The sequence below is a fragment of the Engystomops pustulosus genome, chromosome 1, assembly GCF_040894005.1.
Source record: "Engystomops pustulosus chromosome 1, aEngPut4.maternal, whole genome shotgun sequence".
In the NCBI taxonomy this organism is placed as follows: domain Eukaryota; kingdom Metazoa; phylum Chordata; class Amphibia; order Anura; family Leptodactylidae; genus Engystomops; species Engystomops pustulosus.
Genome location: NC_092411.1, coordinates 33,006,474 through 33,020,210, shown reverse-complemented (window position 1 = coordinate 33,020,210; position 13,737 = coordinate 33,006,474). Strand labels below are relative to the sequence as shown.

At 41.1% G+C, this 13,737-nt stretch overlaps 2 protein-coding genes and 1 long non-coding RNA gene across 3 annotated transcripts in view; 2 read left to right on the top strand and 1 right to left on the bottom strand.

Annotated features, from left to right (window-relative positions):
* Positions 1–13,737, bottom strand: part of NLN (neurolysin) — a 97,230-nt gene that overhangs the window by 81,377 nt on the left and 2,116 nt on the right. The window lies entirely within an intron of this gene.
* Positions 7,251–8,741, top strand: LOC140114068 (microtubule-associated serine/threonine-protein kinase 3-like). Its single transcript, XM_072132679.1, has 5 exons — positions 7,251–7,254; positions 7,504–7,571; positions 7,845–7,930; positions 8,274–8,479; positions 8,599–8,741. Exons 1-5 carry the CDS (start codon positions 7,251–7,253, stop codon positions 8,739–8,741), a joined length of 507 nt encoding a protein of 168 aa, XP_071988780.1.
* On the top strand, positions 9,725–10,705 carry LOC140069576 (uncharacterized). Its single transcript, XR_011848820.1, has 4 exons — positions 9,725–9,773; positions 10,143–10,265; positions 10,413–10,513; positions 10,631–10,705. It is a non-coding gene; the product is annotated as an uncharacterized lncRNA (long non-coding RNA).

Here is a 13,737-nt window from a genome sequence, read left to right as displayed (position 1 = left end):
GTCATTGTCAAACTCCTGGAAGACAGCTGGTACGTTAGAGAGTCCAAATGTCATCACCAGGTACTCAAAGTGTCATTCGTAAGTGTTGAAGTCTGTGTATCACTCATCACCTTTGTAGATACAGGTGAGGTTATAGGCCCTACATGGGTCCAGTTTGGAGAAGACCTTGAGCCCATATAGACAGTCGAACAACTCAGTTATCAATGGCAAAGGATAGAGATTCTTAACGGTGACTTTGTTAAGACGGAGTGACCCGTCTTTTTTGGTCATTTAGAACAAACCTGCAGCAGCTGGAGAAGAGGATTTACATATGAACCCCCTCTGCAGGTTCTCTTTAATGTAATGCGATATTCCTGCGGTTTCGGGCACCTGATTGAGAAGGAAACGTACCCGGCAGCAGGTCAATAGGACAGTCGTAGGGACGGTTCAGTGGCAAAGTCTCTGCTGATTTAGCAGTACATAAAGATATGGACCCAATATGGAAGATTGGCCTCTGTGATTTGCTAGATGCCACTTTTGCCTGCCCTTGGTCATGTGATGTCCCTGTGGTGAATTTTCAGCACCCATGATATGAAAAACCCTGAATATAAATAAAAATTTTTGGTTTCAGGCTCCAATTTATTGTTAACCTCCAACTTTTCCATTATTATTATTATATTAGTCTGATAAAGTTAATGTAATGTTACATTATAAAAAATGTTTGGAATGAATATAAATAAAAAATGATATTTGAAAGAAAAACATTTTTTGCTCCACTAAAAAAAAATTTCTGGCGCAGTCCCAACAATACATTTCCTTTATTCTTTATGTCAGCACCAGTATAGAGATACTGGAGTTTTATAGCTTTTATTATTTTTAAAAGTTCTTTTTTAAAAAAAATGTCATATCACCATATATTAACAGCTTTTCTATACTTCTGTGTATGGAGCTGGGTAAAGTGTGATTTTTGCAGGACAAGCCGATGTTTTTATTTACAGAGCATGGTCAGACTGGACCACCAGAGTACTAGATGTGCCTCTGGTGGTTCAGGGCTGCAATCCAATAATGGAGCCAAGGGAAGAAGGAGAAAGCAGTAGGGGTTGATAGAGCGCAGATCAGTGGTAGACCTGATAATGTCAGGGTAAAATCTCTAAGCTCATTAAGGGAACAATTTACAGAAGCAACCACAGAGCACAGAGCTTGACAAGAACTCAAACTCTCATATTTATGTTAAATATGACTCCAACACTCACCTACCTACACAATTGTAACTGACATACACTGACAGCCCACTGAATGCAGACATATAACACACCAGTAATATATCATATCTGTGTAGTGTTGGTCTATAACACTCTGTATCATGGCCCCTATATAAATAACTTACATACATTGAATAGGCCGCTGTACCCATACAGGTATCACTAAGCATTTGACCCATTGATTGGCATAAAATTGAATACAATAACACAGTATTTTAATATGGTGTTGCCACCTTAAGAGTTGCTAGGCAACAACATTCCATTATGACATCATAGATGGGCTATTATGACATCATCAATCCCAACACTATAAAAGCAGCGGTCACAGGCCCAGTGTCTCAGTTGTCAGTGTTGGGCTCTAGAGATAGACACATACTGAGCGCGCTCTACAATGTCTGAACCTGCTCTAGACAATGTTCATGTGGAAGCACAACTACAGGGGATTCTTATCAACTATTCCCCTGACACTGTGCTTCCACAACCCGATGGCGTCATCAGCTTCACCTACCGGCTGGTAGTGGGGCTTGTAAAGGACTGCCAGACCAAATGCCAACAAGGTCTTATAACCTCTGACTATATAGAGGATTTACAGCGCAACATCCGGGCGCTACTACAACAGGTAAAAAGCAGACTCTCTGTACAACAATGGAACATATAATATAACAGAGGACTAAAGGTGAAGGGGGTTGTGGAAGCACACTGGGCTGTTATTTTTCCTTTTTCTCCTCCTCCCGTATCTCCCTCCTCTTTCCCCTCTCTAGTCTCTATCTCTTCCTTCCATGTTTTTGGATGGTTAAAGTTGTTTCGTTGAATGAGGGTAAAGAGGATGGCAGTGGTTAGAGCCTGCTATGCTATGATGCAGAGATTGTTTGCCTTCAAGAGATGCATATTCTAGTTGAAGAGGTGGGGTGGCTTAGAAAGAGATGGGTCAACAAGATGTTTGTTGAAGAATGTTCAACATTTTCAAGGGGGTATGTATATTATTTAAGAGCACTTGTAAGTTTAGTTGCTGTAATAAGTGGATAGACAATCTACAATGTATAATCCAGGATATGGAATGTGGTGGCCACAATATACATCCCCCTCCATTTGATTATAGATTGTGTGAAGAAATTTCTGAGCCAATAGACTGGATGACCTGCGCTTTCTGCTTATTGGAGATTGCAATGTTGTGATGAATCCACCTTTAGACCGGTACAATCCGGAAGTAGAAAGAGCAGGGAGGGTTGGCCAGTCAATGTGAATACATGGTGTGATGCACTGGGATGGTTGGATGTATGGTGTCTTAAATACCCAGAAAGTAGAATTTACTCTTGCCACTCCAAAACACATGGTAGTTTCTCCAGAATAGATGTTGCCTTTGGAAAATGAAAAGATGTTTCAGTATAGTCAAGATGTGAAATATAGTATAAGTGTTTTTTCAGACCATTCTCCAGTTATTGAACGATTTAGAAGGAACAATATAGGTGGAGAATAAATAGTTTTTGGTTGAAAAAAATTGTGCATCATAAGGAAATTCAAGAGTAAGTGAGGGAGATATTGTACAGTGAGAGGGAGGGACAGGGCCAGGCGTATCTGTTGGACAAGATGAAGGGCTATCGAAGGAAAATATACATTAAAGAGGTAATTGGAATTAAGCATAAATTTTTTAAAAAGAGGATGCCTTAAAGGAGGAGGCAGCAGGAAAGAAAGAAATGATCACCTCTCAACCACAAATAAAAATAAAGAATTATGGGAGAAGGCAGTGGAGGAATATGAGGCTCACATTCTACATAAAATATATAGCTCCTCCTTAGTCTGTAGGAGCAAATGGTTTATAGAAGGAGAGAGGCCTAGTAAACTAATTAACGGTTAGTTAAGGAAAAGGAAGCAGGTACAATTATTGCTACTATAACGGACAAGAATGGGAAGTTGTTAAATAAAGAAGAAGAAATCATGTAATTTTTCCAGGCACACTTTAAGAATATTTATACCTCAAAACGGGAGGCATCTCGGGTAGAGGTGGAACTAGAGGTGGAGAAGCTAAAGGAAGACACGAGACAGAGGTTGCAGGACCTGATTTCTTTACAAGAGGTAAAAGAAGCTATCAGGGCCCTACCTAAAGATAAAGCACAAGGACCTGGTGGATTGCAGAGGGAAGTATACCAGAGATATGAGGGGGTACTATCTAAAGAATCATTAAAAGTGTATGAGCAGGCATGTGAGAGGGAGAGCTTCCTGGCTCTATGTATGAAGCAGATATTATTTTGATTCCTAAACTAGGAAAAGAAAGGGTGGACCCGGACGCATATGGGCCTATATCATTCTTAAATGTGGACATAAAGATATTGGCCTGGTGAGAAGATTGGGAAAAATAATAGGACAGGTAGCTAAACAGTGACCACTTGGGTTTCATGGACGGTAAAACTATCTCACAGAATCTAAGGAAACTTTATGCCTGCATGGAAACCCCTCGACTTGGCCGGGGTGGGGGGGGGGGCAATCCTCTCATTTGATGGAGTACAGTGGGAATTTTTGTGGAAGGTGCTAGACAAAACGACATTTGGTGAAGGCTTTATTAGATAGATCAAAATTTTGTATAGGAACCCCAGAGATTGTGTGTGTATTGGTGGGAAGAGGTCCACCCCATTCCGGCTGACAAGAGAGACAAGACAAGGATGCCCCCTATTGCGCTCATTTTTTCACTGTGACTGAGAGGTTTAAGGTGATTTTGGAGAAAAGAAAGTTTTTTTAATATATATGAGGCAAACACTCAAAGGATGGAATATAAGTGTATTAAGAATTGGGAAGTAGATATAGGTTCACATCCGGAAGGGGAGGAAGTTTGGGATTATATATTTAACACTTTGCCAATTTTCTCCTTTTCTTTTCTGCTTTTTTTTCCCCTGTGTACAACCCCCTCCCTCCCCCCCCCCAAAAAAAAACCCCAGAGGGGTGGTAGGAAGAAGTGGGTTTAAGGAGGTAAAATTGTATGTACAGACGTCATTTTCTATGAATGTATATTTATACGCTTGTATGCTTCAATGAATTGTTTATGATGTGCAGGCCTTATATTTGTAATGTGAGCATATTGTTTTCATATTGAATTTGATACTTGGAATTAATAAAGTTTACTTTCCTATAAAAAAGGGAACAATTCTTATAAGCAACCACAGAGCATAGACCATGAATAGAACTCAAACTCTCATAGAGCACAGTCTTTATGTTAAATATGACTCCGACACTCACCTACCTACACAATTGTAACTGACACACACTGACAGCCCACTGAACGCAGACATATAACACACCAGTAATATGTCATATCTGTGTAGTGTTGGTCTATAACACTCTGCTTCATGGACCCTGTATAAATGACTTACATACATTGAATAGGCTGCTATACCCATACAGGCATCACTAAGCATTTGGCCCATTGATTAGCATTAAATTGAATACAATAACACAGTATTTTATTATGGTGTTGTCACCTTAAGAGTTGCTAGGCAACAACCTTCCATTATGACATCACAGATGGGCTATTATGACATCATCACTCCCAACACTATAAAAGCAGCAGTCACAGGCCCAGGGTCTCAGTTGTCAGTGTTGGGCTCTAGAGATAGACACATACTGACCGCGCTCTACAATGTCTGGACCTGCTCTAGACAATGTTCAGGTGGAAGCACAACTACAGGGGATTCTTATCAACTATTCCCCTGACACTGTGCTTCCACTACCCGATGGCGTCATCAGCTTCACCTACCGGCTGGTAGTGGGGCTTGTAAAGGACTGCCAGACCAAATGCCAACAAGGTCTTATAACCTCTGACTATATAGAGGATCTACAGCGCAACATCCGCATGTTACTACAACAGGTTAATAGCAGACTCTCTGTGCAACAATGAATCAATCATAGGATTGTTTTTTAAATATTAATTCAATATAAATATAATTGTACTCACAGATAAAAGATGCTTGATTTATATTAACAATGCATCTACCAATGTGAGCTTTATCTTCACACAATTTCCTTTTAAAGTAAGACATTATCGTATATACTCAAGTATAAGCCGACCCGAGTATAAGCCGAGACCCATAATGTTAGCACCGAAAACTGGGAAAACCTATTGACTCGAGTATAAGCCGAGTGTAGTATACAGCCAGCCAGCCCCCATGTAGTATACAGCCAACCAGCCCCCATGTAGTATACAGGCAGTCCCCGGGTTACGTACAAGATAGGGTCTGGAGGTTTGTTCTTAAGTTGAATTTGTATGCAAGTCGAAACTGTATATTTTATAATTGTAGATCCAGACAAAAAAAACTTTGGCCCCAGTGACAATTGGAGTTTAAACATTTTTTGCTGTAATGAGACCAAGGATTATCAATAAAGCTTCATTACAGACACCTTACAGCTGATCATTGCAGTCTGGGACTATAGTAAAACATTCAGAAAGCTTCATCAGAGGTCAGAGGGGTCTGTCTGTAACTATGGGTTGTCTGTAAGTCGGGTGTCCTTAAGTAGGGGACCGCCTGTACAGCCAACCAGCTTCCATGTAGTATACCGCCAACCAGCCCCCATATAGCATACACCAGCCCCATGTAGCATACAGCCTGCCCCCAGTAGTATACAGCTTGCCCCCAGTAGTATGCAGCCTGCCCCCAGTAGTATGCAGCCTGCCCCCAGTAGTATACAGCCTGCCCCCAGTAGTATACATCCTGCCCCCAGTAGTATACATCCTGTCCACTTGCAGTATACAGCCTGTCCCCTTGCAGTATACAGCCTGCCCCCAGCAGTATACAGCTTGCCTCAGTAGTATACAGCTTGCCCCCAGAAGTATACAGCTTGCCCTCAGTAGTATACAGCACTGCCCTCAGTAGTATACAGCTTGCCCCCAGTAGTATACAGCTTGCCCTCAGTAGTATACAGCTTGCCCTCAGTAGTATACAGCCTGCCCCCAGTAGTACACAGCCTGCCCCCAGTAGTATACAGCTTCTCCCCAGTAGTATACAGCCTGCCCCCATCAGTATACAGTCTGCCCTCAGTAGTATACAGCAGCCCCTATTAGTATACACATAAAGAAATAAACTTAATACTCACCCTCCGTTGTCCCCGATGTTCGTTGCGGCTCCGGGCGGCTTCCGATCCCCATCGCGGCTCCCGGCGGCTTCTTCACTCTTCTCTGGCCGGGAGATCGCACCGGCCGTCGCACACTGTGATGCAGTGCTGTCGCCACTGATGACGTCATCTGCGACGACAGCGTCGCATCACAGTGTGCGACGGCCGGCAGATCGCATGGACGCGACTCTGCCGGCTAGAGAAGATAGAAGACAGAAGAGAAGACACGGGGAGCCGCCGGGAGCCGCGACGAACATCGGGGACACCGAAGGGTGAGTATTAATTTTTTTTTTATCATTGACTCGTGTATAAGCCAAGGCGAGGTTTATCAGCACATTTTTTGTGCTGAAAAACTCGGCTTATACACAAGTATATACGGTAGTAAATGTTGAACATTTGATTTGATACATCAGAATCAGTATAAAATGAAAAATAATTCCCTATAACAGTATGCAGTGCGCTCCTGACCTCCCTCTAGTGGAGACGTCATGTACTCAAAATGTATCTTCTAAATATTTGTCTCTTCAGGAGATGTGGTGTTCTGTATTACACAATAAAGCTTTAACTACTGGAATCAAAATTTTAGAGACTACATTCTTTTATGGAAAAAAGTCTAGATATTAAATATTAAATCAACTGTTTGTTTCAATATTTATAGGCTGAAGAAAGATCCCATTTTGGAGATCTGGCCTTGATTAAAGAACTGGGCCAAAAAGTTCTGGATGTAGTAGAACCCCCGGCCCATGCACTGGAGCACCAGGTAAGGATCCATTATCTTCTATGTGATTTGTCTTTATGTAATGTTTTTCTGCCGATTTCTAATTATATATTTTAGAACATCAGATACACAATCTAAATATATATTTTTTTAATATTTAAATTATTAGGAAAACCTAGAAGGTGACTCCATAGATGGGCAAAATCCAACCTCAGCATCCCCTGACCGTGATAGTAGTCAGCCGGGGCTAAACAGTGATCTGATTAGAGGTAAGTCTATATATATCTAAATGTATATCATACATTTGGTCATATAATTAATATTGATAACTTTTTTAGAAGTTCTGCCTTGTCATTTACTTTATTGTATTGTTACATTATATATTTAAGGTTAATAGAAACTTACATTACATCCATCATGTTTCTTATGTTTTTTATTACTATTTAGAAACCATTGAACCTCCAAATTCTCAAAATGGAGAATGTGACCCAGCAGAGACCTCAGCATTTGCCAGTGTAAGTGTCATAGAGGGGTTTGGTTATAGGGTTTATATAAAGGTCTCCATTGTGTGATGTCCCTATATCCACTAATACAGTGATACAGTGTATGGAGAATATTTCTTATATTATCATAATGTTAGGCCAGAGTCCGGCTTCTATCACCTTCTCTATATCTGCTCATGTATAAATCAGTAGTGACATAATATATAAGGGGCAAGTTTCTACATCTGGAGCTCATATTGTCTTACATCTTCTGTGTCTTACTGTCATCACTTATTCTTGTTTTAGGGTTTGATCAGATCATCGAAAGATGGGAAAAAGCCTTGTAAGAGCGACTTCCACACGGCCAAACTGATCAGCAGCGGATCTTTTGGGTGAGCTTTATGTTGGTGTAATATACATTTCCCAGGATTCCTTATGACAATGCTTCTGCCTCTGTCCTCTGATTGTTTAGTGTTATCATAGAGGAATGATATACGTCCACATCTAATTGTCACCATTCAGATCAGTGACAATGTGACATGGAGGAGGACGCTGGCAGACATGGCATTGTACAGACCTCCCATATGTCATCATTTATATAGAGCTCCATTACATATTTCTAAACATGGATTTTTTTTACATCTAGTATTAAACATTAGAAGAACATTTCATGGGTAGTATAGAGAGACAGGTAGTAAAAATTCATTGTAATCCATGGATTTTCCTTATTCCCAGGGCCGTCTACTTAGTGCGCCATAGAGAGACTCGCAAGATCTATGCTATGAAGAAAATGGACAGGCAGCAGCTCAACCCAAAAAGACTTGCCCGGGCCTACCTAGAGAGGGACATCCTAACATTTGCAAACTGTCCCTTTGTAGTCTCCATGTCCGGCTCTTTTGCGACCAAACTTCATCTGTGTATGGTCATGGAGTATGTAGGCGGTAAGACATAAGGGACTATATATCCCTGCATGTGATATGAATCCCCAATTTCTCAGTGTATCTATTATGTAGCAAGTGTGATCCTCATTGTATCAATGTCTATTTCCTTTCTGCTGTAGGAGGAGACTGCAGGAATCTTCTAAACACCAGAAGATGGTTATCTGTCACCTTGGCCCGCATGTACTTTGCTGAAGTGGTTCTTGGAGTGGAATATCTCCATAGCTATGGTGTGGTGCACAGAGACCTGAAGCCTGAAAAGTAGGTGACCCTTGTACTATAATCAGTGGGAAGGACATTCCAGGTTGTAACCGTACAGCCTATGGATTGTCACCTTGATCTAATCCCATCTTTTCTCTCACAGTCTCCTGATAACACCCACTGGACACATTAAAGTCACAGATGTTGGATTATCAACGCTTGGCCTTATGAGACCTGCATCTAACAAGCACAAGGCGTCCATTGAGGAGATCACCAGAGAGTTCGTTGATGATGAGGTCTGTTTCACTAACAACTCTGCTTCTTCTTTTCTTTATAGATCTCATTTATTTCTCCTTTTCTCCTATTATTTCTAATCCTCCTCATCTTTATTTTGTGTTGTTTCTAGGCTTACGGCACCCCTTCTTACTTGGCCCCAGAGGTCCTCCTGAACAAAGGCTCTGGACGACCTGTAGACTGGTGGTCATTAGGGATCATCCTACATGAGTTTATTGTAGGAGATACACCATTCATAGGGAACAACGAGGAGGAGCTTTATAACAGCATAGTCAATGGTGAGTGTAATAATCAGGGTGATATGTAATGTAATTGTCATGTGTGATTGGATGTTCTGTTTTACAGTGGAACCTTGGATTTTGAGCATAATTCGTTCTGGGATTATTCTCGTAATCCAATCTACTCGTACATCAAACTTTAAAATATTCATGTACATTAACATTTAGCCCTTCAATTTCTATTTTTCTTCAAGATTGTGTTATACATTTTTATTGAGGGGGGACAGTACATTAGGGGGGACAGTACATTTGACGGGGTTGATGGCTCAATTAATGCAAATTTTTGTAAAATTCTCATCTTGCAAAAAACTTGTAGACTGAGTTACTTGTAATCCAAGGTTCCACTATATTGAAACTCAGAATAATATAAACTTTATATTACATTCCACAACTTTTATTTTCTGTTTTTTTCTATGTAATAGATGATATAACTTGGGATTTTAACAACAACGCTCCTCCCCCTGATATCGAAGATCTCATCAATGATCTACTGAGAAAGAATCCTGCGCATAGACTTGGGACAGGTAATATATATAATAATGTGAATATCTGTGTATTACACCCAGCACTATGTGACCAAACATAAGGATCGTGTCCATGAGGATCAGCACTGAGAATGTCCATAATATGACATCCACTGCGTATGATGATCTAATACTTCCCTTCAAGTCAGATCTAATACGTCCTCCCTCAATATTAAAGGGCCTCTACCAACAAGATGAAGGCCTGTATGCAAATGAGCCTCAGGGGCTCCAGGGTCCAAACGTGCTAATGGAGGCTGGAGCCCCTCAGTATAATTTGTATACCATCTTTCATCCTGGTGGTAGATGTCCTTTAAGATATGGCTCAATCTCTGACATTGGCTACATCATTGCTTTGTCTTCCATTTGTAGGAGGAGCAAATGAGATCAAGACTCATCCATTCCTGAGTGACTTAGATCTTGAGAACATTCTGAGTCAGAAGCCGGAGTATGTTCCTCGGCTTGCATCACAAATGGACACCAGGTGCTTTGACCGTAAGTAGAAAGACATTTCTTCTAGACCAAACTGCTGTATGTCTTGTCCTCATTTATATGAGTGACAATCATGATAATTGATAAAAAGTTGGTCATGACGGTGACCATGCCGTATACTAACAATCTCCATATTCTTATGACTTGTAGCTCGCTCTTATAACAACTGCCATATGGCTTCAGACGATGCGCAAGATGCAAGTGAGAAAAAGAACCAACCAGAAATGGTGGTATCATCTCCAAGGCTTTCTGTAAGTGACCAATCTAGATCAGCTACAAAATCCTAAAATACAGAAAATCTGTACTTCATGAATGTAAAACTCTATATTTATGTATCTTGTATCTTCTCTTTCCCTTTGCGTATATAGTTATCTAGCAGGAAGGTGAACAATGAGGATCCCAAGTCCCCTCCTGGTTGTTCCCCTGGGGATAAAGAAATCTCAGAAATGTGAGTAGATTGTGGGGTTATTACTGGGACCTCCAGGATGATATATATGCAGGACAATGCAGTAAACTTAGCTGGATTTTCTTTTTAATCAAAATTTTCACATTTTTCTATAAAACAGGCAGAAAGAATCTTCTTCTCCAAAAGCTGATGGAGACAATCAGGAACATGCTGCTAAAAGCAGTTTGTCATCCTCGTCCCCATTGTCAGGTAAGTGCAGGTCTATGTACATCTTCTTATAGCAAATGGTAAAATGGTAGAAGGTATAATGTGACTGTGTAGATGGAGGCTCAGATATTCCCCCGGTTCTCTGTGTAATCTCCATCATACACATGGACATATATATTAGTCTATATTGAGTCTTGGAGGCTCCGTTCAATAAAATCCTAACCTCCCTTTCAGAATCTGGTTATAGTCTACAAGGTCCATTGGGGGTGTTAATGTAGGCTGGAGCCACTCAGGCTCATTTGCCTCAGGCTCATTTGCATACCGCCTTTCATCCTAGTGGTAGATGTCCTTTAAGGTGCAATGTACAGATATGGATCAATCTCTGACATTGGCTACATCATTGCTTTGTCTTCCATTTGTAGGAGGAGCAAATGAGATCAAGATTCAACCATTCCTGAGTGACTTAGATCCTGAGAACATTCTGAGTCAGAAGCCGGAGTATGTTCCTCAGCTTGCATCACCAATGGACAACAGCTGCTTTGAACGTAAGTAAAAAGACGTCTCATCTAGAACAAACTACTGTATGTCTTGTCCTCATTTATATGTGTTTGAATAATGAATAAGATATAAAATGTTGGTGATGACGGTGACCATGCCGTATACTAACAATCTCCATATTCTTATGACTTGTAGCTCGCTCTTATAACAACTGCCATATGGCTTCAGACGATGCGCAAGATGCAAGTGAGAAGAAGAACCAACCAGAAATGGTGGAATCATCTCCAAGGCTTTCTGTAAGTGACCAATCTATATCAGCTACAAAATCCTAAAATACAGAAAATCTGCACTTTATGAATGTAAAACTCTATATTTATGTATCTTCTATCTTCTCTTTCCCTTTGTGTATATAGTTATCTAGCAGGAAGGTGAACAATGAGGATCCCAAGTCCCCTCCAGGATGTTCCCCTGGGGATAAAGAAATCTCAGAAATGTGAGTAGATTGTGGGGTTATTACTGGGACCTCCAGGATGATATATATGCAGGACAATGCAGTTAACTTAGGTGGATTTACTTTTTACTTATAATTTCCACATTTTCCTATAAAACAGGCAGAAAAAATCTTCTTCTCTAAAAGCTGATGGAGACAATCAGGGACTCGATGCTAGAAGCAGTTTGTCATCCTCGTCCCCATTGTCAGGTAAGTGCCGGTCTATGTACATCTTCATATAGCAGATGGTAGAAGGTATAATGTGCTCAGATATTCCCCCGGTTCTCTGTGTAATCTCCATCATACACATGGACATATATATTAGTCTATATTGAGTCTTGGAGGATCCGTTCAATGAGATCCCAACCTCCCTTCCAGAATCCGGTTATAGTCTATGAGGTCCTGTGCTTATCCTTTATATGTAAGATTTTCCACTCCCTCCTGTGTAGTGATGTCTAATTCTCTAGTGCCATGTCAGGTTATCAAGGTTATAGATTGTCAGATTACGATAATTCCACAACAGAAATAAACATTGGAAATCTTGAAATAATCATAATTTTTGACTTTCTGATAAGAATTTCCAGCTCAGAATAGAAGAAAATCTGCAGTAAATCTGAGAAGAGAAGAGAAACAAGACAATACAGGAGAGAGAGAAAGCAGAGCCAGAGGTAAGTGACAGTAATGTCGGTCAGTGAGAATCCTTCATGTGGAGCAGATGTATAATGACAGTGACCCCTGACCCCTGTATGGAGAAGATGCCTCTGCCGTCCTGCTACAGTGACAGCACAGTAGTATCCTGTAATATGGCGTCCATTACTTACATTATATCTTCTCTTCTCACAGGTTCTAGAATCCGCCGCTTGTTATCATCCTGCCGGCGTGGATTATCCAGGGCTGCCCGTGCCATTGGAGGAGGCTGCTTCTTTGCATGTAGTCGCCGTCACACCGATAACACCTAGACACATGGTGCACCCTTAGGTAAGTGCTAGCTCTCTGATCTATTGACTGGTGAAATATCTCCAGTTACTGGGAGTCAGTTTTGTGAGTAACTTATATGTGATATTATGCCGTCCCATGTTAAGCCATAATCAGTTATATTTCTTGTTTCTGTAGATTGCTGTTCCAGAGTGAGGTCTGAATGGACCACATTACTACAGGTCAACAGAATGGTGGCCACCATCTTAAGATCAGATGACCTTCACTCCAGCAAGAAGAGGCAGTTTCCGGGCTCGGTCTCTGCCGTCACCTCTGGACATGGCTTTCTCCTACCGGATATGACTTTACTACCGGACATGTCTTTACCTACTGGATGTGACGCTCTGCAGTCAGATGACTTCACAGGACATCTTAGTTATCTGCTGCAGCTTGAGGCAGATTCCGGGCTCGGTCTCTGTCCTCATCTATAGGGCAGCACGGTGGCTCGGTGCTCAGCACTGTGGCCTTGCAGAATTGGAATCCTGGTGTTAAATTCTACCTAGGACAACATCTGCATGGAGTTTGCATGTTCTCCCCGTGTTTGCGTGGGTTTTCCCCGGGTACTCCGGTTTCCTCCCACAAAAAAACATGTATTAAATAAAAATGTCATTGAATATTCATTGATATTGTTCTGTATATTCTTTCTGGTGTTTCAATTAGTAGAGTGAAAGTGTGAAATCAGTACTTTTTAGGGGGGTCGATGACCTTTACGTCATTTCATAGCAACACATTAAGGAGGATTGATAAGAAACGGAAGTTACCTCCATCCTGTCTGTCTCCTGTCCAGCAGTGAGCTGCTCCAGTGACAGTGAGTAAGGAGCTGCTAGGTGAATAATCTGGACACAGGCCCTGTAAAGAATGCTAAAAAAAGAGGGTGCTAAATTTTCCCCCACCCTAGC